At 41.2% G+C, this 24502-nt stretch overlaps 1 protein-coding gene across 6 annotated transcripts in view; it reads right to left on the bottom strand.

The window, feature by feature from the left end:
- MERTK (MER proto-oncogene, tyrosine kinase) overlaps positions 1-24502 on the bottom strand; it is a 124574-nt gene that overhangs the window by 32705 nt on the left and 67367 nt on the right. For all 6 annotated transcript variants that reach the window (XR_011525899.1, XM_070572136.1, XM_070572137.1 and 3 more), the window contains 4 exons: positions 16539-16625; positions 13633-13748; positions 8377-8560; positions 1121-1272 (listed from right to left, as the gene is read on the bottom strand). Coding sequence is in view for 5 of the 6 variants with exons in the window: in XM_070572136.1 (XP_070428237.1) it covers positions 1121-1272; positions 8377-8560; positions 13633-13748; positions 16539-16625 (539 nt within the window). In the remaining variant the exon portion in view is untranslated. The remainder of the gene's footprint in view (positions 1-1120; positions 1273-8376; positions 8561-13632; positions 13749-16538; positions 16626-24502) is intronic.

The following is a 24502-nucleotide window of genomic DNA, read 5'->3' as shown; positions in this document are numbered from 1 at the left end:
CTAGGCTGGGACACGGTACCTAGCTATGTGGTCAAATACTAGCCTAGATGTTGCTATGAAAGGATTTTTTAGATGAGAGTAACATTTAAATCAATAGACTTTGAGTAAAGCAGGTTACTGTCCATAATGTAGGTGGGCCTCATCCAATCAGTTGAAGGCCTTAAGAGAAAAAAGACTGAGGTCTCCCCAAGAGAGAGGGAATTCTGCCAGGAAGGCTACAATATCACCTCTTTCCGGGATCTCCAGCCTGTTGTTCTACCCTGCAGATGAATCCTGCGAGCCAATTCCATCTATTTCTTTCTTTCTTTCTTTCTATCTATCTATCTATCTATCTATCTATCTCCCGCTATCTATCTATCTATCTATCTATCTCCCGCTATCTATCTATCTATCTATCTATCTATCTATCTATCTCCCGCTATCTATCTATCTATCTATCTCCCGCTATCTATCTATCTATCTATCTATCTATCTATCTCCCGCTCTCTCGACACACAAACACACACACACTCTCTGTGGCTCTGTTTTTCTGGAGAATGCTGGCTAACACAGCAATGCTGTAAGCGGCATGGTGGGTAACGAATCTTTGGACTATGGAGCAGCAGTCCTGTCCCCCATCATCTAGCACTACAACCTTGATTTTCCTGGGAGCCTGGTTACCCCTTGCCATTCTCTATGAGCCTGGGGTCTTCCCTGACAATCTTCAGAAAAGCATCCTCTGGAATTTCCAAGAGGCCATGAATGGCCAGACTGCTGAGCCCTGTAGCTCCTCGACCTTCTGCTACGGTTACCTGGATAGTTCACAGTGTCTTCCTACAAGAGTCCAAGTTCCCTGAGGCAAGAATTAGGTGATAACAGAGATGAATTCTATGCATATTTACTGAATAGATAGATGAATGGATGAATGAGTGAGTGAGGAAAGCCCCAAAGATTCCTGGGAATTCTGTAACTATTCAGTCACCTTTAATTTTTACTACACTCTTCGTATCCCACTGAAAGGTGCCTTGTCTAACTCAATCATCTCTGGTCTCCTCGTCACAAAGTGAAAACTTCTAGAACAGTATTAAACCAGTAAATCCAAGGAGACAAGAGCACTCTCAATTTCAGAGCTCAGACTTACAGAAGTCACTGCATTCTGCCACACGTGAGAAATCCGGAAGCCCAGCAGTTCCCCATCTTGCCGCTTAATCGGAGGCTGGATCCACCGGATGTCCACCTTATCACTAGACTCATTCAGAGACACGGTGACGTTCAAAGGCGCCACTGACGGGGCTGCAAAAGAGAAGGAGACAAGGATGAAGAACCGCAAAGAAAAGTACACAGAGATTCACTCCCTTCTGGGTTTGGAATGTTCTAGGGAGAGCTCTCAAACCAGACTGAGATTAACAGCAGATTGTCACTCTCTTTTCAATTAAGGATCATTGAGATCTGATATTAGTTTTAAAAAGTAAGCCCTTTCCAAACTAAAATAACAAAGAAGAGGCAGGCAGGCAAGGAGGTGGGCGGCACCCACGGACTCCTCCCGGGAAGCAGAGCAGACGCAACTGGAACAGAGCTCTCCCGGAGAGAGCTGGGGGAAGAGGGCCAACCAGATGGAGTGGAGATTAGTGCTGTGTCAGTGAGATGGGCCAGGCATGGGGCGCCACTGAGGAAGCCACCATTTGAAAGCCCAGAGGCAGGTTACCGACAGTCCGAACAGAGCTCATCAGTCAATAAATTGTTTTAAACGTGTATATGTAAGACATCTCATTATTGAAGATCAGAGGGTCAAATGCAAACTACTGGGCTGGATGCCAAAACGTAGACTTCAGCACAGGTTTTCACTCTCTGCTTTATAGTAAATTCTGCTTAAGTCACATACCCATTTTATGTCAACATGTCTGCTATCTCTCCCAAAGATGAAATGATAATAAAAGGTAAAGCGTTTTGGGAAAAAAGTATGTATGTATGTATGTATGTATGTGTACAAAATAATTTGGGAAACAGGTCAGGTATTAATACTACATTCTTTTTCAGGAGGAAAGTAACTTGACTATATTTATTAAAATTGAAAATAATATGCTCTTTGACCAAGTATTTTATTTCCAGGAATTTAATTCAGAAAAAGTCTTCTGTAGGTGTTTTATTCATTGAAACATAATAGTGACCCCAAAAAAATCAATGTTATGCTGAATCAATAATTATGAAATAATAATTTTGATACATTGTCCAATGGAATACTTGCTACCCAGCCACTGAAAAGAATTAGGTAGATCATGTGTACTGATATGAAAGAATATCTAACGGAGGGAAAAACTAAATTGCAAAAAAGTACGTATTGATGATCTATTGTAGAAACAAAAAAAAAAATAAGGTATATAGAAAGAATAAAAACAGTTGGAATAATATACTAAAACATTGCCTATAGTTGTATTCAGGGGAGATTAAATTATATTTTCCTGATATGTCTGAAAGGAAAACTAAAGGGTACTATAACCCTCTTCATCTCTGTGATTCCAGGAGCAGTGAGAATGAATTTTAGCTCAGGAAACGTCATCCAGCTAAAGCTGTGCCTATGAAGAAATCACATACTTCCAAAGTGTTGTAGAATTCATGGATAAACATGGCTGACTCAACATGTCTTTATGTCTGCTCCCTCCTAAAGCCCCTCTATGATGACAGCAAGGTATTTAAAACAGCATAAACTCATAAGGTAAAGAGGAGTCAACAGTGGAAGAAAAATTTCAACATACATTTGAAAGCTGAAAAAGAGATGAAGAAGGTGTAATTAGCCCAACAAGCTGATTCTCCCCAAAGGACCATAAGAAGGCTCAGAAGTCGTGGGCCCAGGTACTGAAACTGGAAGATGGAAAGTCTGATGAGGAGGTAGTTAGTCCCTGAGATGCCTCTATCCTATTCCCCCACATCTGGCAGGTACTCCCTCATATTCCCACAGGAGATAGGATGCTTTACTCTCTGAACTGAAAAACCTCTGGACTCGAGCACCAGCCCTATGGAGGTGCAGTGAGGGACCAGACTGACAACTGTGGAAATAAGTGAAAGTGTGCACACCGAATGAGGAGGACTCCGTCTCACCCCTCCCTCCTCACCCAGCTCCTAGAACATCACCAAACACGTTTACATTCCTGAGGCAGGGGACAGGAGACTTCTTTTCTAAAGAAAGTGAGTGATCCAAGAGGAAAGAAAATCAATATTGACACCTGGGGGCATCCAAACCAACAGGTAGGTCACCGCCCAATCACCTGACAGTGAAGTCTACAAGCCCCGCCCACGCTCACAGAGCTTCTAATCAAATTGCTGGTTCTTCACTCTTCAGTAGGAACGCACAGCGGAAGACTAGCAGGTCAGGGAAGCCTCCTTCATGGATATCAGGGGCCAAAACAACACACAGGACAGAGGGCTCAGAGCAGACAAAGCCAATGCCGGGAACTACAGAAAACGAAAAACAAAACTGATAATTAATGATACCCAAAGATAAGAAAAGTTTCTCATAATTGAGAACCCAAAAAGATCGTCAGTGAAAAAGAAAACTTGAAATTAGCAATATGATAAGAAAAATGAAATATTTAATAGAAGAATTAGAAGATGAATCAAGCAAATCTCCAAAAAAGTAGGAAAAAATTAAAGAAGCCAGTTTGAGAAAAGAAAATTGAGGAAGCAATTGAAGAGGTCCAACAACTGTCTAATACAATTTCTGTAAAGAAAAACAGAAGGAGACCATTTTCAAAGAAAAAACTGTGTAAGAAAAAGTCTCAAAACCAAAGCAGTTGAATTTCTAGATTGAAAGGGCCATTGAATGCCCATGATGATGACTGACACAAATGCCAGATCACACATCATCACAGCACCACGATTAAAGAGAAAAGATATTTTAAAAAATAAAACTTAACAGTTCACCTAGAAAATTCAAGTGTCACAATTCTTCACAGCAACCCATGAGGCTAAAAAACAATGGAGAAATATTTTTAAAATTTTGAGGGGAAATCATTTCCAACCTAAAATTCTATACTAAGAAAAATGATCAATCCAGTACGACATAAATACATGCAATTCCCATAGTTTTTATTTTTACACATACTCTCCCTGGAGTTAACTGAGAATGTGCCCCATGAAAATGAGGGAGTAAATCAAGAAAGACAAATGCCCAGGAGAGAGCAATGGAATCAGTAGGATGACTGGAGGAAGACAAGAAAAGAGCAACAGGAGAGAATTAAAGATAACAGTGCCTGGGCCTCACGCAGGGCCAGGAATAGTGCCTGTTCTCATCAATCAGACAAGAAAAATCTAACGATTCAAGGAGCACTGGGCAGAATATGCCTAATGGTCGGTCTTGTCTCAATAACGGGTAATAATTGACCCTGGATGAGCATTCCACTGGTCCTGCCTAACAGATCTTAACAGCGAGATCCAAAAGGATCAAATTTTTTCCAATAGCTTAACTGTGCCCCAAAGAAAGCTCAATACTTACAGGAATACAAAAATATCTAGCACCCAAGAAGGTTAAATTCATAATGTCGGGAATCCAATCAAAGATTATCAGGCATGCAAAGAAATTTGAAAGCATTATCCATGATAGGACTATAAATGAATCAATCAAAACTTCCCGAGAAATAATACTGATGTTAGAATTAGCAGACAAGGACATTAAAACAGTTATTTAACCTGTATCCCATGTGGTACAAAAGTCATATAGAGACATGAAAGGTACAAAAAAAAAGAGACAAAAATTATAATGTGAGAGATGAAATATACACTGGATCGGATTAACGGCAGATTAGATACTGCATAAGAAAAGATCAGCAAATCTGAAGACATAGCAATAGAAACTATCCAAAATAAACCACAGGCAGAAAAGCAGAGGAAAAAATGAACAGAGCATCAGTGAGTTGTGGGACAACTTCAAGTGATCTAATATACGTGTAAGTGGAGTCCTCAAAGGAGAGGAGTGGTGGGGAAAGAAAATATATCTGAGGAAATGATGGCCAAAATTTTCCAAATTTGATGCAAACTACAAATACACAGATTCAAGAAGTTCAGTGAACCCCAAGCTCAAGGGATATAAAAAAATTATACCAAGGCACATCATGATTAAATTGCTCAAAATCAATAATAAAGGGAAAACCAGAGACAAATGACACATTCCATACAGAGGAACAAATTCAGAACTACCACAGATTTCTTACCAGAAACAATGCAACCAAGAAGACACTACAGAATTTTTAAAGAACTAAAAAAAAAATTGTGAACCTAGAATTCTATATCTAGCAAAAATATCTTACAAAAATGAAGGCAAAAGAAAAACACCACAAAGGTAAAATAAAGACTTTTTTTTTCAGACATACAGAAGCTGAATTCCTCACCAAAATCCACACTACAAGAAATGATGAAGAGTCCTTTAGGAAGAAGAAAAATGATACCACATGGACATATGGATCCACTCCAAAAAATGAATAACGTTAGAAATGGTAACTACACGGGTAAACATATTTTTTTCTAATTATATGTCACTCTAAAAGATTATTGATTGTCTGAACAAAAATAATAACAATGTAGTGTGGGTTCAGAACATATGTAAAAGTAAAATAGATGACAACAATAGCACAAATATACAGAGGAGAAAAATGGAATTACGATTTTAAGGTTCCTGTACTGTACATAAAGTGGTATAACATCCATTGAAGGTAAATGGTGATAAGTTACACATGTATACTGTAAACCCTAAAGAAACCACTAAAAGAACAGAATAAAAGAATTATGGCTAATAAGCCAACAAAGGAGATAAAACAGAATAAAAAATATTTAATTAATCCAAAAGGAGGAAGGAAAAGAAGAAAAGGGGAACAAATTACAGACAGAAAAAACAGAAAACCTGATAGATTTAAACCTACCCATATGAATGATCCTATTACATTTTAATGGATTAAATAACCAAATTTAGGGGCTGGCCCCGTGGCCGAGTGGTTAAGTTCACAGGCTTTGCTGCAGGCGGCCCAGTGTTTCGTTGGTTGGAATCCTGGGCGCGGACATGGCACTGCTCATCAAACCACACTGAGGCGGCGTCCCACGTGCCACAACTAGAAGGACCCACAACAAAGAATATACAACTATGTACTGGGGGGCTTTGGGGAGAAAAAGGAAAAAAATAAAATCTTAAAAAAAATAAATAACCGAATTTAAAGGCAGGGATTATGCATGGATTAAAAAGCAAGACCCAAGTATATGCTGCCTATATGAAACACATATTGCATACAAAGATAAAAATATGTTGAAAATAATTATGAGCACAACCAGAAGGACCTACAAGTAGAATATGCAACTACATACTGGGGGGCTTTGGGGAGAAGAAGAAGAAGAGAAAGAAACAAGATTGGCAACAGATGTTACCTCAGGTGCCAATCTTTAAAAAAATAAACAAAATAAATAAATAAAAATAATAATTATGAATAAAAGATATAAGACGTAATCACAAGAAAGGCTGTAGTAATATCAGACAAAGTAGATTTCACAGAAAATAGTATTACCAAGGATAAAGAAATAATTTCATAATGATAAAGTGGCCAATTCATTAGGAGAGCATAGTAATATTAAACATTTATGCACAAAATAACAGAGCTTCAAAATATTTGAAGCAAAACCTGCTAGAACTGCAAATAGAAATACATAAATTCACAATTATAACCACAGATTTCAATGCCCTTCTCTAAACAATTAACAGAAGAAGTAGGCAGAAAATCAATAATACAATTTGAAAAACACTATCAACTAACTCGACAAAGTTGACATTTATGGAACACTCTATCTAACAAGAGCAGAATACACACTGTCGTCAAGTGCACACAGAATATTTTGTCCAGAGAGACCATATTCTGGGCCATAAGATGAGTCTCAAAAAATTTAAAAGGATTCAAGTGATAGAAATTTTGTTCTCTGGCCCCAGTAGAATGAAATTAGAAATCAATGATAACAAAGATCTCAGGAAAACCCCAAAATATTTGGAAACTAAGTTACACACCTAAATAACTAATGGGTCAAGGAAGAAATCAAAACAGAAATCAGAAGGTATTTTGAAGTGAATGAAAATGAAACAGCATATAAAAACTGTTCTTAAAAGTTTTCCTCTTGGGGGGGCTGGCTCCAAGGCCGAGTGGTTAAGTTCGTGCGTTCCGCTGTGGCGGCCCAGGGTTCGGATCCTGGGCACGGACATGGCACTGCTCATCAGGCCACGTTGAGGTGGCATCCCACATCCCACAACTAGAAGGACCTGCAACTAAGATATACAACTATGTACCGGGGTGGGGGGGGCGGTGGTTGGAAATCAAGCAGAAAAAAAAAAGATTGGCAACAGTTGTTAGCCCAGGTGCCACTCCTTAAAAAAAAAAAAAGTTTTCCTCTCTCCTTTGAGAAAAGAAGATATTTTACACTTTTGGCACTAGTTTCATTTGTGCAAGGATCAGCCCTAACAATGTACATCCCAGACCTGCCCCACAGTCTGTATTAAGACTAGAGCTGATTATGTGAGGCTGGAGTTAAGGGCAAGAAAGAGGTGCTGAGTGACCTAGAGCTCTAAATTGAGAAGTGATGGAAACTATGCAATTCAAATTTAACAGAACTACAATATTCATAGAAAAGGAAAAAAGTCTCAGAAATCAAAAGCAGCACACAGGTGCCAGCCCCATGGCCTAGTGGTTAATGTCGGTGCGCTCCGCTTCGGCAGCCTGGATTCGGTTCCCTGGTGTGGACCTAGACCACTTGTCATGGGCCATGCTCTGGCGGTATCCCACATACAAAACAGAGGAAGACTGGCACACATGTTAGCTCAGGGAAAATCTTCCTCAGCAAAAAAAAAAAAAACAAAAGCAGCACCCAGAAAATTCTCTGAAGTTTAAAGATATAAATAAAATAGGCTATGAACAAGATCACCTAGAGATAATAGTACCTACTTCATAGGGTTGCCATGAGGATCTAATGAAATAATGCAAGTAAAGCACTTAATATGGTCCCTGGCACATAGTAGGTGCTTGTGAATGTTAGCCACCTTCACATTCATTAGTTCTCTTGAGTTTGATACTATGAGTAATAACTTTTATATTATATTTTAATTAAAATAGCATATGCTATAAAGAGCGTGCTGCTATTAATACCTTCTTGTGTGAAAGAAAATATGCTTATATAGTATGTATAAGTTTTGCCACTCAACCCTTTTAAAGTTTAGAAGGAAATATCTTCCTTCCCATTTTCATTGGCCACCTCGATAAAATTCTCCTGCAGAGACAAAGACTGCTCAAGGCAAAATTTACTCTAAATCAGGCCGCTGGGGAGGACTTGTTTCATCCCACACCATCAGGGGCACTATGCACTCCGAACTCCGGGAATTACCTCCTTCGGTCGTGCTGGCCAGAATCCAAGGGCTCAGTGCTGACCAGCCAATTTCATTCATGCAGGACACACCAACGCTGTAATTAGCCAGAGCCTGCAGCTGCTCAATTTGATACAGATGTGGAGAAGCAGAGGTGTTAAAAATCATGACTGAGCCATTACTCAGCGGATCAACTTCCTTCACCTACATGAAAAGTAAGAACACAGATCAGGCATTAGTAAGGCGGAGGGAATGTCAGACGTGGGGCACTGGTGCATTCGGTGCACATGGCCCTTCCTCTCCTCTGAAGGGATGTACCTGCTTCCTTTCCTGCCACACACTAATTTTCCTCCCTGTGTTACTGTGTGTTACTCACGCTGCATGAGCAACAATTGAGGACCCGAGGAAAAATGCCTAAAACAAGTGTTCTCACTGTGCAGGGGACAGAGCAAATGATTATCAGTATAATATTAGAATTACTATAATTTGTCTTATAACACAAAATAAAGTAGCCCTTCTTCTCTCAGAATCACCTCAATTCTTGATTTCTTCTTTCAGCTGTTTCACAGAATAGGCAACAGAGACAAGAGACATCATATGTAGTGGCAAAGGCTAAAATATTTACTATCCGGTTCTTCAAAGAAAACATTTCCCATCATACTTTAGAAGATGAAATACTTGATTAAAAAAAAAATCTGTATTTCTTCTTATTATGTAACCTGAGGAACTCTGCTCTTGCCTTGAGGCTAATTTGAGCATGTCCTTTATTTCTTAGCCAGGCTCCCACCCCAATATAAATTCAACTCCCAAACAATACACAGATAATGTAGATTTTATGACATTTTTTGGTGGAGAGATACAGGAAAAGGTCATTTGCACCTCACCCAACAAACTTTTCTTTAAAACATATCAGCTCTTTCCTCTGAATACTTCTCTTCATCTTTCCCTGCATAAACTCCCCAGTCTCTCCACATCCCTCTCCAGATGCCCTCTATGCCCAGGCAAGAGAGGGGGAATTCCAGCAAAAATCTAGTCCTAACCCGAATTTCTACCTTTTTCCTTACGCATACCTCCTGTCTGGGAATGGGGATAAGGGAGCGTTTTTTTTCCACTATACATTTTTCAAATTTCTACAATATGTAGTACGTATAAATCAGAAAAGACAAAATAGTATTGGATTCCACAGAAGCAACCAAAAACAATTTGGGAAAAAAACCTTAAACCCACAAAATGTATTGCTGATAATAATGGGCTTGCAATTATGGGGTGTGGATAAGCAATGCTGTTATTTCAGGATATATGTGTTTGAAATTTAGGCCAAGGGGCCACGAATCAACATTTTGGAATTCCAAATCCCCTAGTGAACACCACGACGGTGGTGTTCGGGCTGAGTCCGTCCTCTGGTGCAGACTCTGCTGGTTGACAAGAAGGCAGCAGTTGGCCTGAGAAGCCAGCAGAGGAGAAATGAAGAGCTGTGTGCTTCTGTTGGTGGTGGTTCTTGGCAGAAATTACTTTTTGTTTCTTCACTTTAGAGCATGCACCTACTTCCTTCTGACCAACCACTGGAACTAAGGTCAAGGAAACCTCTGGCTCTCCACCCACCCCATTTCCCGAGCAAATGTGGAGCATTTCCAGGCACAGGGACACTCATTGAGAGCATGGTCCTGAAAAAAGCTGGGGTTTCTATAACAGTCCTTGTCAGTGGGTCCTAGGAGAAAAAAGGGCATGAAACGGCAAGAAGTACGTGAGAGAGTTAAAAATAGAAATGGAGTATGCAGCCTAAAAATGGGTGAAGAAAGAACTAACATCAGAACCAAAGGAAGTGAGAGGGTGTGTCCCACTAGTGCGTGGATCTGAATCTGATCCAAAGCATTCATTTGTGACCAAGTCAGAGTTTAAAATTGTAATGAATTGGGAACCTGCTACAAAATGATACTTGGCTCCTTCAAAAATGAGAATACACAGTTAATCATCAGAAAATAAAAGTATAACTTACAGAGCCAGTCCTAACTCTGCTAAGACTGCCTAAAGAAAAAAAGGACACCCAGTTATATTTGAATTTCAGATAAACAACTAATAATTATATGTATACGTATGTCACAAAACTACTCATGTAATTTAACTGGGTGTCCTGTATTCTTAGTTGCTAAATCTGGTAACGCTAGCAGAGATGGAAAGGAGAGTGGGTGAAGGGAGGTTCAGCTGGCTGGTGGGGCAAAGCCAGAATAACCATGTCTGGCACCAAAGGATCCCAGGTGGGCAAGAGGTGCCCGAAATTTGGCAGTCACAGGCTGATTTTTCACTCATGCCATGGCCACCCAAAGCCAAGGCAAAGAGAGAGCAAGTAGGTAAAGCTTGTGTGTGATCATCTTCCACCTTCGGGGTGACCTGGTGTTTTCAGACCTTCCAACTACCCTGCTCCACCTCATGTCTACCCTAGATCCACTCTCTCATGGCAGGGCAGTACTCTTCCTCAAAGTCGCCCTGAAGGTGACCATCCTCATGTTCCCTTGGACTTTTCATTCAGCTCAGCAGCAGTTTTAAAAAGGGCTGGTCCATGCTTCAGTTATGTCCATATATGGGGACAGCCATGTCCCTATTTAGGGACACAGGCCCTGGTTGTTCCTAACAACAGAGCGCTGAAATACAGGAAGCAAAAACTGATAGAATTGAAGGGAGAAACAGACAATTCAAAATTGTCTATTCAAAATTATTATTCAAAAATAATAGTTGGGGACCTCAATTCCCCACCTTCATTAATAGACCGAACCACTAGGCAGATTAACAAGAAAAACGAAGAAGTGAACAAGATATAAACCAACTAGAACCTACCAGGCATATAGAACACTCTGCCCAATAACAGCCAAATACGCCTTCTCCTCAAATGCACGTGGAACATTCTCCAGGGTAGAATCTATACTAGGCCATAAAATAAACCCTAACAAATTTAAAAGGATGGAAATCACACTAACTACATCCTCCAAACACAAAGGAATAACATTAGAAATCAACAAGGAAAGAAAATTTCAGAAATTCACAACTATGTGAAAATTAAACAACACATTCCTAAATAACCAATAGGAAAAAGAAGAAATAAAGGAAATGACAAAAAAACTTGAGACAAATGGGGGAAAAAACCCAAATACCAAAACTTATTGGATGCAACTAATGCAGTGCTTACAGGAAAATGTACAGTATAAATGCTTATATTAAAAAAGAAGAAATTCAAAATCAATAACTTAACCTTTCACCTTAAGAAACTAAAAAACAAAAGAGCAAACTAAGCTAAACCAAATAGAAGAAAGGAACTAAAGATTAGGGTAGAAATGAATGAAATAGAGAATACGAAAACAATAGAAAAAAATTCACAAAACCAAAAATTGGTTCTTCAAAAAGAAATCTATAAAATTGACAAATCTTCAGCTAGACTGATCAGGTAAGAGGTAAGACTCAAATTACTAAAACCCAGAATGAAAGAGGGGTCATTACTACTAATCTCAAAGAAGAAAAAGATTTTAATGGAATATTATGAATGATTGTATATCAACAAATTAGATAACCTTGAGGAAATGGACAAATTCCTAGAAACACACACACTACCAAAACTGACCCAAGAAGAAATAGAAAATCTGAATAGATCTATACTGAGTAAAAATATTGAGCTACCATTCAGAAACTTTCCCACAAAGAAAAGCTCAGGACCAGAAGCCTTCACTGGTGATTTCTACCAAATATATAAAGAAGAATTAACATCAACCTTTCACAAACTTTTCTAAGAAACAGACGAGGAAGGAACACTTCCCAACTTACCCTATAAGGCCAGTATCACCCTGACACCAAAACCAGAAAAAGCTAACACAAGAAAACTACAGACCAATATCTCTTATGAATATAGACACAATCAGATAGTGGTGATGGTTGCAGAACTCTGTGAATACACTAAAAACCATTGAATTGTACACTTTAAATGGGTGGATGTTATGTATGTGAAACACATCTAAAAAAAAAGCCATTAAAAAAAAAGAGGTTATCCCTGGTGAGGACTTTGTAGACACAATAAGAACCCCTAATTCCAGTACACTGGGGAGGTTTACAAATAAACTTGGGTAAGAGTTAAGCAAGGCTGGGGGTGGCAAGGTGAGGGTGGAGGCTATTTTGGGGATAATACATGTTTTTACCCTTCAGAGAAGGAACAGCTGTTAGACAAGAGGGGGAGGCAACAAGAGCAGAGAAACCAATTCCATTTGGTACTAAAAACACCTGGTTGTCAACACAAAATTCTTCAGAAGTCATTTCTCTAAGCTGAGTTGGCATGACTGGCCTGTGTCAGGTTAACTTGTTTTTAACTAATAAGACGAGACGTTTATGAAACTAAGAACAATTCCCAACCCCACTGTATGATCAAGTCCAAGGCAGAATCCACCCACGTTTTCAGTGGATGATCCATACGTGTTCAGTTACCTGTTCGCATGCACCATGTCTGTCCTGAGACATGGAGGACCAGAGGGTTCTGAGCACTGCTTTGGCCATCAGAGCTTCCCAGGCTTGAATGCTGACTCTGTCACTCACAGGCTGTGTGTGCACTCTGAGCCTGCAGCACTGGCGTGGGTTTTGAGTAAGATAATGTCTGTAAAGTCTCTAGGCCATTGTGGGCACTCAGTGAAGGGTAGAGTTATTGCTTTCCATTTTTATAAACACTCAGAGCAGAGGCTACACCATGGCAAGGTATCATTTTAGGATGGCTAACCTGTATTTCTTACAGCACTATTTTCTACTGATTTTAGGTAGTGGTTAAAAATGAGTGAAGTCTCTGCAAGGCCGGTAATCCCCAGGTTTCCCCGAGAGCCACAGGCCAGGGTGCTACATTGAGCAGCCAAGATGACCTGTCTCGTGCTTGCCTGTCTGTCCTTCATGGCCACCAGCCCAGAGGATCCAGGTTGGGAAGTACCTGGCTTCCTGAAGTCTTGGTCACGAGCCAGTCCTAATTTAGGGACACGTTTTCGTACCTTCAAATTAATCCTCCCTGGTCTCATGATATTCTGTCTTATAAACATGTTTCCCTCTGGTTGAGCCCTGGACCACATACAGGAAGAAGGCGGCATCCCGGGGCAGAACGCTGGAACTTGGCGCATGCGCGGCAGACACTGAGCAGCGGGGAGGTCAAGGGACTCTGAAAGGAGGTGTTGAATGCTCAGCGCCCATCCTCAGGAAGAAGAAAAGTCAGGTAAACCCACAGACACCAAACAGCTACTTCCGTCTGCACCTGAGAGGTTTACCTGAATGCTGCAATTCCTGAACGGGGAGTAGCCATCAAAACCCGGGACCCAGGAGATCAGCATGCTGTGTGCGGTACTGTTGTGGACGCTGACTTCCGTTGGTGGGGAGGGAATAGCTACGCAAAAAACAAAGACACACAAACACAATTATAAACCACGGGAGGCGACGGCTACCAAACAAACCCGTTATACCAAGCCTGCTTCTGTTTCTTACGATTTAGAAAACTGAACACAAGTTTTAGAAAAGAGCCACCCTATTCCTGAGGGTAATGGTGTTAGCTTACAGATCGGTCTTCCAGGGGTAGGAAGGTGCCGCCAGGGCGGGAGAAGTGGAATGCAGACCTGCTTTCCTGCCCACTGATGAAGCGAGCACTTTCAGCTGGAAGAGGATATGGAGATAGACACACATTTCCTTCCCTGAGCTCGAGATCACCACCCTACTGTGTGCGGGCAGGTTGCTGGGCACTAGTGCTCTAAACGGGGATGAAGAGCCAAGGCTGTGACTTCGAGGAACACACGGTCCAGTGGAGGAGACCCATAGTAACCAGGAGTACCCTGTACCAAGAAGAGAGGAGTGCCATGGGAGTGTGAGTGTGTGCGTGTGTGAGTGTGTGCGTGTGTGTGTGTGTGTGTGTGTGTGTGTGTGTGTGTGTTGGGGCAGGAGCGGCTTCCTAGGCTGAGGAAATAGGTGAGTCAGTTCAAGCAAAAGAGCCAACTGCATCTGCTCTGTGGGGAGAGGGGAGGAGATACCATAATGAACTTGCGATGACCTCGGCCACTTGTGCAAGTGGAGAGGTACTTCAATTAGAATCTAAGAAGGATCCACTGTTTCGGGAATCCTATTTTCTTGTGCTAAATTTAATTCTTACTTAATAGTAATAATCATACTTACCAGCAAAAACGACGACTAAAGTTTCTGTGTGCTTACGATGCACCAGCACTTTATGAACTTCATTGAATCATTACTAGAAGCCTATCAGAGAGGTAGTCTTGCAATTCCCACTTATGGATGAGGAAACTGAGGATCAGAGGAGTTAAAAAGTTGCCACAGGTCACAGAGCTGTAAGCCTTTGAATGGGGACTTGAACTCTGCCTGACCCCAGAGCTTGTGTCCCTCAGCAGGACACTGGAGGCTGGTTGTGGGAGGCAGCAAGTGGACCAGGTGAGTGCCACAGGGCCTGGGGAGTCTGTGGTCACCACTTGGCTAGCTGTAGGGCCCTAGGCATGGTTAAAAGCCCTCTCTAAACTCGGTTCCCTCTTCTAGTAAAGGGCGTAGATGATAGGATGGACAGGAGAGAAGGGGAAGGAGGGCTGGGACCACATTAATTGCACACTGAGCACCGTGTTGAGGAGCTTCGGTTTTACTAGTAGACATGCAACTTGGCGAGTGGGAAAGAATCAGCATTTTGTTTGACTCACTTCCCTAAATAGATTATTTGTAGAACTGCCCTAAAATATCTGCCTTTCCAGATGAAAATATAGCCACATAGACTACAGTCAATAACAGATTAGAAGAAGGGAGTCTTGGTTGCTTTGACATAAATTTTTAAATAAATGAAAGCCAAGAACATAAGCTCTGAAAATAGGCATTGTTAAAAAAAAAAAATCTTAGCTGACCTTCTGGAGGAAGCATATAATTAAAGAAGTGCTTCTCATTTTATGGATTTTTATATTTTAAGATGTTTCTGAAAATGTCTTTATAAATTTAGGCCCACTCCTGAATTCCTGAAATTCCCAACGTGTCTTTCGAAAACTGTTCTAATGGGATTGGTCACGAAGGAAGGAAGTGATACAGTTCCCCTCCAGTACTGAGTTCCAGTGTGCTCACTTTTTTCTTCCAATGGACTTTAGAAAATGCCCTCTCACCACCTCTGAGTTGATTTGCTGGAACTAAACATCAGTAGTGTTTTAAAGTGTCACTCCTTTTGTAATTTTAAGTCCCCTGCTGTATGTTACCCAACCTTCAACTCATTATTAAACACATTCTGCTTCTTCCTCGTGATGTTGTTTCCCCAGGGATAAGACCAAAAGGAATACAAACTCAATATTTGCTTCTCTTAAATTAAGAACAAATACTAAAACGTAAAGTTTGCTTGAATTTCTATGAGAGCGTAAGGAAGATGATTTGAAAAGGGATAAAGAGACAGTATTTACTTCTAGGTTTTCCTTTCAAGTTTCGGGTTTAAACACCTTTGACGCCACAGAAGGAGGAGGAAGAGGCAGGTGATTGGAATAGAAGGTCTCCACTAGTTTGGGGGACCTTCAGACACGTCTCCCCTTATGTTATATCCCAGCTCAGAGAGAGCAGGAGGGAGAGGGAGATTAGGAGAAAGAGGGACAGGAGCATTGGGCCCCAGGAGAAGAGTGACTCTGAGCTGCTCTCCGCTCCACTCTCCCTCCCTCAGAGCAGCTGGTGGACACTGGCTGAATTCAACTCCAGCTGCCCTGGGAAGGAGAGAGCCCTTTCCTTCTAGCCCAAAGCCACCACACCCCCAGGGGCTCTTTGGGGCAATGGGGACTAGTTCAGGGTGGAAGAGGGAAAAATGAAAACAGGAGCTAAGATGATCAAGGGCACACATTTCAGCCTATTGTCTTCTCAGACTCAGCAGAAGGAAACTAGCTAATGCTTATCAAAGAGTAAGTGCCAGACACTGTTGGGACTCCCATCAGTGCTTTTACCTGCATTATCTCATTTAAGTCTCAAGAATAGGTAGGTTCTGTATTTATCCCCATTTCACAGAGGGGAACACTGAAGCCACAGAGGTGAAGTGGCTTATCCAAGGTCACAGAGGAAGTCAGTGGGGAAGCAAGGGCCCAAACCCGGGCAGCTGGCTGCAGAGTTGGTGCTTGTCTCCCCACCAGCTGCCAGAACACGCGCGCACGGGGGACCTGGCCCCGCTGCTTACCTTTGATGTTGATCTGCACGCCCTTGGACACGGTCAGCCCTTTGTCATTGTGGGCCTCACAGCTGAAGACCGCTGCCTCGGTCAGACCTGGAGTGGAAGGAGACCCGGTGAGAGCAGCCACGGAGAAACAGGCTGCTATTTGCCAGACTCCTACTGTTGTCAGCGTTCTTTTACTTCTCGGTCCATTGCTTCAAGCCGTAAACGCAAAGTTAATTTAAAAAGTGTGCTGGTGTTTGAAAAACAAACAAGGGATTAAACTCTAGGCACCAGAAGCAAGGCAACCGTGGGCCTAAAAGGCAGCTATTCTTCAGTCAAATCCTTTATGTTTCCCTGATGGTGAGACGTTAGGTACCAAAGCAGCATCATTTAAATTTTTAAATTTCTGCAAGGAGGTATGGCAACTGCTGGCCCTAATACCAAGAAAAGTGGTTTCTGAGGCTCACCCCGACAGTCCCCTGCTGCTCAGCCCCCCAGCACATACTATGTCACACACTATGGACACTTCAGAATGAGTACCAGAAACAGCAGGATAAAAGTCACAGTGTTTACAATTTCAGATGACCTGTCATAATGAATCCTTTTTTAATAGTAAAAATTGGTCAATTCATAAGGAATCATTATATTAACACAAGGAATTATTATTCCTCGAAGAGAAGACACTAGTGCTGAATGAAGAAAAATTCTGTCATTTCAGAGGTTTAAAGCCATCTTAGAAATAAAAAAAAGAATTGATTCGTTAATTTTAAATAGAAAGGAAGAGAATTAACTCAGGTCTTGGTTTCTAATACTATTCTCCAATAATAGGAACCAGAGCTCCTTGGAGAAATGGCTGGTTCTCAGACTGAAACATACAGGATGAGCCTGGAGCTAAATATAAGACAAACATACAACACACACACACACACACACACGAGTGAGCACAGAGACACAGGAGCCAACTGAAAGAATTCCCAATGGCCAGAGCTGGAACAATTTGTGCAGGAAAATAAATGAAGTAGCATTGGGCTGTAACTAACCCAAAGTATAAAATAAACATCCATCCATGAGTCCACATTGATCTAAATATATGATTAAATAAATGGGGAAGAATAGAAAAATCTCCCATGCAGAAGAATTCCAAATCATTTATGTGGATGCTCTGCCCTCAAGGAGGTGGAGCATAACTCCCAACTCCTTAAGTATGCACTGCATACAGTGATTTCCTTCCAAAAAGGACAGTATGGAAGGGGAATAAAGGAAAAACTTTAGAGTGGAGAAAATGACCAACACTACCTCGGCCAGATGATCAAGGTCAACATCAAGAGTGATAAGTCCTGTGGACAGAATGTGCCCTCGACATGATGTGATGCAAATGGTACTTCCCCTCTGTGGTCTTCTTCCCGAAAACACATAACCCAAATCTAATCATGAGAAAAATGAGAAAAACATCAGACAGGACTAAATTGTGGGATACGCTAAGAAAAACCTGACTAGTAACTCCTCACAACTGTCAAGGTCATTAAAAACAAGCAAAGTTTGAGAAATTGTCACAACCAAGAGGAGCCTAAGGAGACAGGACAACTAAATCCTAGATGAAATCCAGGAACAGTAAAAGGATAAAAGGTAAAAACTGAAGAAATCTGAATAAAGTATGGACTTCAGTTAAAAATAATGCATCAGTATTCGTTCATTAACTGTAACAAATGTACCACATCAATGTAAGATGTTAATAACAGGGGAAGGTGGGGGTGGGGTTTATGGAAATACTCTGCACTATCTCCACAACTTTTCTATAAATCTAAAACTATTCTAAATTTTTTTAAACATACCATCTAGTTGAATCTGGAAACTTCTCTATCTCTGGCACACAAAGGTGTCGTCTGGCACAGAGTTCAAATCATGAACTGAAGACAGATAAAATTCTTGAAAATATCCCATCATTTGCTTCTTGCCTGAAAAGCTTATTTTGTTTTCTTCTATCCATCTACTTGTATGGGAAATTTTCCATCTGATAATTTTGAAATTCAAAGTTTGTCACTAATGGAGTAATTAAATATTTGAAAAATGAAAGAGGAACGAGCCATTAAGGGAAGCCCAGCGGGCATCAGCCAAGCTAAGCCATGTTGGATGCCCACATGCCCAATGCTGTGCCGAGGCTGCACCAGGTGGCCAGAGGACCGGGTCTGGGAGAAGTTCTAGGAAGAAATGCAAATCTGATCTCTTTTATGTCGGTGCTTCTCCTCAGGGGTTAGAAGTGCACAGAAAAATCAGCACTGTTGGGTTTTTCTCTCCCATCCAGCTGGAAGTTTGTCCTGGTTCTGCAGACTAGACACGGCCCACCCCTCAAGGGGGAAAGGAACCTGTCCATCTCTGTCCTACAATTCTGTAGAGACTTTTTACTTCTCTAAAATAACATTATATCTGAATGTGACAGCTACTTCAGGTATTTCAATTTTCCAAGATGAGGAGTATTTCCCTCACACGGGAGGAAAATCCTAAACTAGATTGCTTCATTAGATTCTCTGGACAATTCCAAGCGCCAAGAAACTAAAATTCCAGGTAGGACTCATCATTTTTCACATTTGGTCACCTCCTCTCCAGTGAGAGATGAAACTGCTAATAGTCGGTGTGATGGTTGAGAAAATATTTATTTCATTCAAGAGGAATATTTATTTCCAACCCGTTAGCCACATCTATAAAAGCACACGTGTGAATATTCTGCCTTAGTGGTCTTCATGTCTTCTGCTTTTATGCCTCCCAAAGAATTCTGAAAAATATACGCAGCCTCTCACACATTTTGAGGTTTGCATCCTAAATGTTTCATAATTTAAACAGCTGCAAAGAATGTAATTTCAAGTACCCTGAATACCCTGATATTTTAAAGTAAAACTCCTTTAAAGGGTCCTATGCAACATACACACTACTAGGATGGGAGACCCAGTGTTATCCTCTGAAACAATGCTCCCCCAGCAGTCAGAAGTTTTCCATTATGACTTTTCTCTTTCCCCTGCAGAATTTTATCCTAATGGCATTCATGTGTGTGTTTGAAAGTTATTGATTAATCACCCTATGATGCTTCTTGGAAAGAAAAATACACATTTACACTGAAATTGGAAGAAAGTTTTCTTCTAGCTTGACTGTCCTTACAACTATTATTAGGGCACAACTGATCAAAATAATATAGATAATTCTTAAATGTAAAAATTTGTTGGAAAGGTGACTCTTTTGCTGAACAAAATTTAGTATTTGTGTGGTCTGGAAATTGTAGTGGTCTGGAAATTTCTTAACCTCGAGCCGATATAGTAGTATATATTCTCAAAGTGTAGTCTAGAGACGCCTGGGTGTCCCAGAAGCCCTTTTAGGGGTCTTAAGGTGAAAACTATTTTTGTAATAATAATATGTTATTTTCCCTTTTCACTCTCATTATCTCAGGAATGTATAATGGAATTTTCCAGAGGCTGTATGATATGTGATGATGTCATAGCTCTATTAGCTACTGGAACATGTGCTTAAGTATTCTTGTTTTTTAAAATTTTCAGTTTTAATTTATAATTCAGTAAATATCATCAGATGTAACTTACATTAAAAAAAAAACTCTTTGGTTCTCAATAATTCTTAAAACTGTAAAGGGATCTTGAGACCAAGACATTTGAGAACCGAGGCCCCACAGTAACCCCAGACAAGCCAGAGGTCTTTATTCTTTTGTAAAGTGTGGGTGAGATGATGGGGAAGCAGGAGGTGGAAAAGAAGAAGTGGCGCAGTATCTGGACTTCGGGCACGTTGTCAGGCACTGATTTTAGGAAAGAGGGCCCACACTGGATGAGGATCAAGACACCCATCCCTCTAAGCCACCACCTGGGGCCCGTTCTGCCGATCACTATTTCACAGTCAGGCCTGGGACACATCAATGTTCATGCTGAAGTATCACTTTTAACCTTCCAGGTCACCAGCTCCCAAAGGAGATGCCCATTTCATCAGGCTCCGTGAACTTAACAAAACCTGGCTTATATTTAGAAAAGCCGACTTTGGCTCAATCAGAAAATACAGGCAGTTGCTACACAACTTATATTTTTTATATATTCAAGCAGACATTTACAGGTTAAAACCAGTCATTTGACTTCAATTTCTCTCGTCGAAACTCTTGGGGAACACTTGAGTACAAACTACAAATTCCATTCCCAACTAGCTGTGATGGGGAGCGGCCCTGCCACAAAACGAGACGATGAGTTTATTTCATTGAGGTCTGTTACCCAGTTATGATCCCAAAGAAAGATAATGTCCTTCCGTCCGGGCGAGGTTTATCAATGCGGAAAGTGAAACTGCTTATCAAGGGACAAGATTTTAGGTTAAGCAGGAAGTCACTTTTCCTCTTTGTGTTTCTTTTCAAAGTGTATACAAAGTCAGGAAAACAATCTGCAGAAAACTCCCTGGCACCAGGCACCCACACCAATTCAAGTGCCCAGAAGCAGCCAAACCACGTATGACAGCAGCTCTCCACATGGTCTGAGGTGGTTAATGCCCACAGCCCTCAGAGATGCCAGCAGAGAGAAATGGAAACTGGTTCAAACCAAAGTTAACTTTCTCCAAAACTAGATGGGCGCTTAAGGCCAAATACAGTCTTCTTGGCTTAATGTATTCAGTTACACGTTTCTTATTTAATGGGACTAGCTTCCCAACTAGAGACTCACTTATAAGCCTGGGTGGAATACAGCAGCTAGCGTGCGCTAGGAAAGACAGCTCTCCTCACCTTCTTGTTCTCCCTCTGATGAACAATAACCACCAGGACTGGAATAGACCGTGAAGTTTTATAGCCCAAACCCTGTGGCTTTCCAGGGAGAAGATCATCCACCCCCTCCCACCCCGCCCAGTCTCCGCCCTGCCACCCACTGTCTCCCCACGGCCCCAGCAGCTGGAGCCTCCAGTCTCCCTGAGCCGCCTCCTCTTCCAGCCGGCCATCCCCCTCTCTCCATTGCACATCACTTAGCTCCATTATGGTGGTCCATGCCCCTCTCGCCTGGTCCTCTGCTGGCTTAAAAAGAGAGAGTTTCTGACACAAGGTCTGAAAGATATTTTAAGGAATATTTGGGGACAGGATGTTCCCTTGAGGGAAGGACAATCAGAATCACTGACGAAGCAACTTTTAAAAAAGAGCACAGTTAGGCTAATTCTTTGAGTTCTGGATTAAGCAATCTTGTCCTTTTTTTTTTCCCCCTAGTGTCCATTTTTCTATGAAAAGAGGCAACAAATAGAAGAATATGCTGCATAAATGAAGTAGCTTATTAACTTGGAACTTACTATCTGCCCTGAATCCATTCACTCGACAAATATTTACTGAGTACTTACTCTGCGTCAAATGTTTTCCCAGGCACTTGGTATTCATCCATGAACAAAACAAAGATCCTTGCCCTCACAGAGCTCACATTCTCATGGAGGGATGGGGGTGAGAAGTAAGAACCTTAATAAATAACTAAGCTGCATGCTCCATCAGAAGGGAATTAGTACTATGGAAAAATAGAAGAGGATCAGAGGGTCAAGGGTGGGTGAGGAAGTGGGTTGTGATTTTAAACATGCGGGTCAGAGGTGGCTCCTTGAGAAACGTTTTCTGAGGATAGACTTGGGGTGAGGACATGGGCCAAGTTTATACAGAGGAGGGGGGTGGGGGGGGAGTGGGGGAAGGTTCCAGGCAGAGGGAAAAGGTAGGCTAGGGCTTTGTTTCATTCTCTAAGTGGGATGGGACACCTACCGCTCTGAGCAGAAACCTGATCTGCTCAGATCAGAAACATGATCTAACATGTTTTATCAGGATCATTACAGTTACCATATAAAGACTAGACCTTAAGCAAGTAGGTCCCTTAATTGCTCCAGACTTTTTCCTGATCTGTAAAATGAGTATTAAAAATGCCCAACTTTATCACAGCTTGCTATCAGGTTCAAAGTCAATCTTTACAGAAAGTATTGTGAGAATTACGAACTGACATATAAATTCTACTTATTTTTACTGATGTTATTACAATGAATATTAATAATTATATCCAACTAATTAAAACAGAAGCTCGCTTAGCTGTTGCCTAACTGTAGATTTAAATGTAAGCATTTTTAAAAAATAAAAGCCAGAAAGACCATCATAAGTCCATCACTCTTAATAGAAAGGAAGCTCAAAATTGATACTGAGTTAGTAACCATCGCATATAAAAACAACACAAAAACTTCTAACAAATAGCATTTGCCATTCCTGCAGGTTGCCCCTGTACCAAGGGCTTTCCACTCGTTATTTCACTGAATGCTCATAAATGTTCCATAAGTGGATACTGTTATCATCCTTATTTTCTATAAAGAAGGGCAGTCACTTGCCCAGGGACACAGAATGGCGAAGTGGTATCAGTCCACGTGTTAAAGCTGGGATCCTAACCACTAACCTCTAATGCATTCCGCCACGAAACACCCGCAACAAAAGCTTTTTTGCAGTTCTGCTCTTTATTTTGGGATTTGGTTTTTCCCATGACAAAGCTTCTTTAAAAAAAAAAAAAAAGAACTTTGTTTTGAAATAATTTTTGATTCACAAGAAATTGCAGAAGTAGTACGGAGTTCCTGTGTACTCTTCACCCAGCTTCTCCTAACGATGAGATCTGATGTAATCATAGCACAATGATCCAAACCAGGAAAGTGACTTGGTGTGATACCATTAACTAAAAAACAGACCTTATTCAAATTTCACCAATTTGTGTTCTGGGTTTTTTTAGGCGGGGAGTGTATAGTTCGAAGAAATTTTATTACAGGTATAGATTTGTGTACAGATACAGAACTGTTCTATCACCAAAGAGAAGCTCCCTCATGCTACCCCTTTCAGGAACATCCTACCCCCATCATAACCTCTGGCAAGAGCTGATGTGTTCGCCATCACTATAAGGCTGTCATTTGGAGAAAGTTATATAAATGGAATCACATAGCTTGTAACCTTTGAGACTGGCTTTGTTGACTCAGTAGCGCCCTTTAGACAAAGTACTTCTTTGCTCATGTCTGTTAAAGACAGCTCTTACATCACAGAGGGAAAAAAAAATCTGATATCAAGAGGGAAAAAGTATATGACCTTCCTGCTCATAAACGTGCTTGCTCAAAGCAGTCGTTAACAATCAGGGCTCTTGAAACCACTTCCCTGCTTATTAACATTCTATCCATAGAAGGGATCAGAAAAGTTTACTTCAGGTTAATTTCAAGACAGAGAGGCGTCTCCCTGCAGACACTCACGGCCTTACATCAGCAAGTGAGGCTTGGCTTGGGCCAAAGCCCCTTTAAGGCATCTCTCGTCACAACAGCCTCCTCACCTAGTTCGCCAAACATGAACCCCTGGGAGGGGCTCAGATATCACACTAAAGCGTTCTCAGAATTCAAAACACATGTAGCAGCCGGCCCAGTGGTGCAGCGGTTAAGTGTGCACGTTCCACTTCAGCGACCTGGGGTTTGCCGGTTTGGATCCCAGGTGTGGACCTGGCACTGCTTGGCAAGAAGGAAGATGGGCACGGATGTGAGCTCAGGGCCAGTCCTCCTCAGCAAAAAGAGAAGGATTTGGCAGCAGATGCTGGCTCAGGGCTAATCTTCCTCAAAAAAAAAAAAAAAAAAAGATGTAAATAAGAATAACTTTTTATGTAGTTCTTTTACAATGTTACAAAATTCAGCTGCTTGGGAACAGTCTGCATATAGCTGACTTGATAGGACTTGACAAGTCCAGCACAAGCCTGCACTCCGGGCTCTTTCTCCCTGGACTTATTGAAGTCCTTGGGGTCCGCAAATGGATATTTAAAAATCCTGTTCTACTAATTTCACAGAACTGGTTAGAAAAGAGATGAGAAAGAGTTTAAATGCAAAAATAATGATACAAATACAAGTTACTTCACTATCACTATGTCCCTTTGTCCCAGTGAAGGGATCTAAGACTCAGAGGATGTTTGTAACTCATTCATTTGTTCAGTAGCTCATTCATTCATTCA

Source organism: Equus przewalskii, chromosome 14 (assembly GCF_037783145.1).
Source record: "Equus przewalskii isolate Varuska chromosome 14, EquPr2, whole genome shotgun sequence".
In the NCBI taxonomy this organism is placed as follows: Eukaryota; Metazoa; Chordata; class Mammalia; order Perissodactyla; family Equidae; genus Equus; species Equus przewalskii.
The sequence above is the reverse complement of the archived record's forward strand: the minus strand, read 5'-3'. Positions and strand labels throughout refer to the sequence as shown.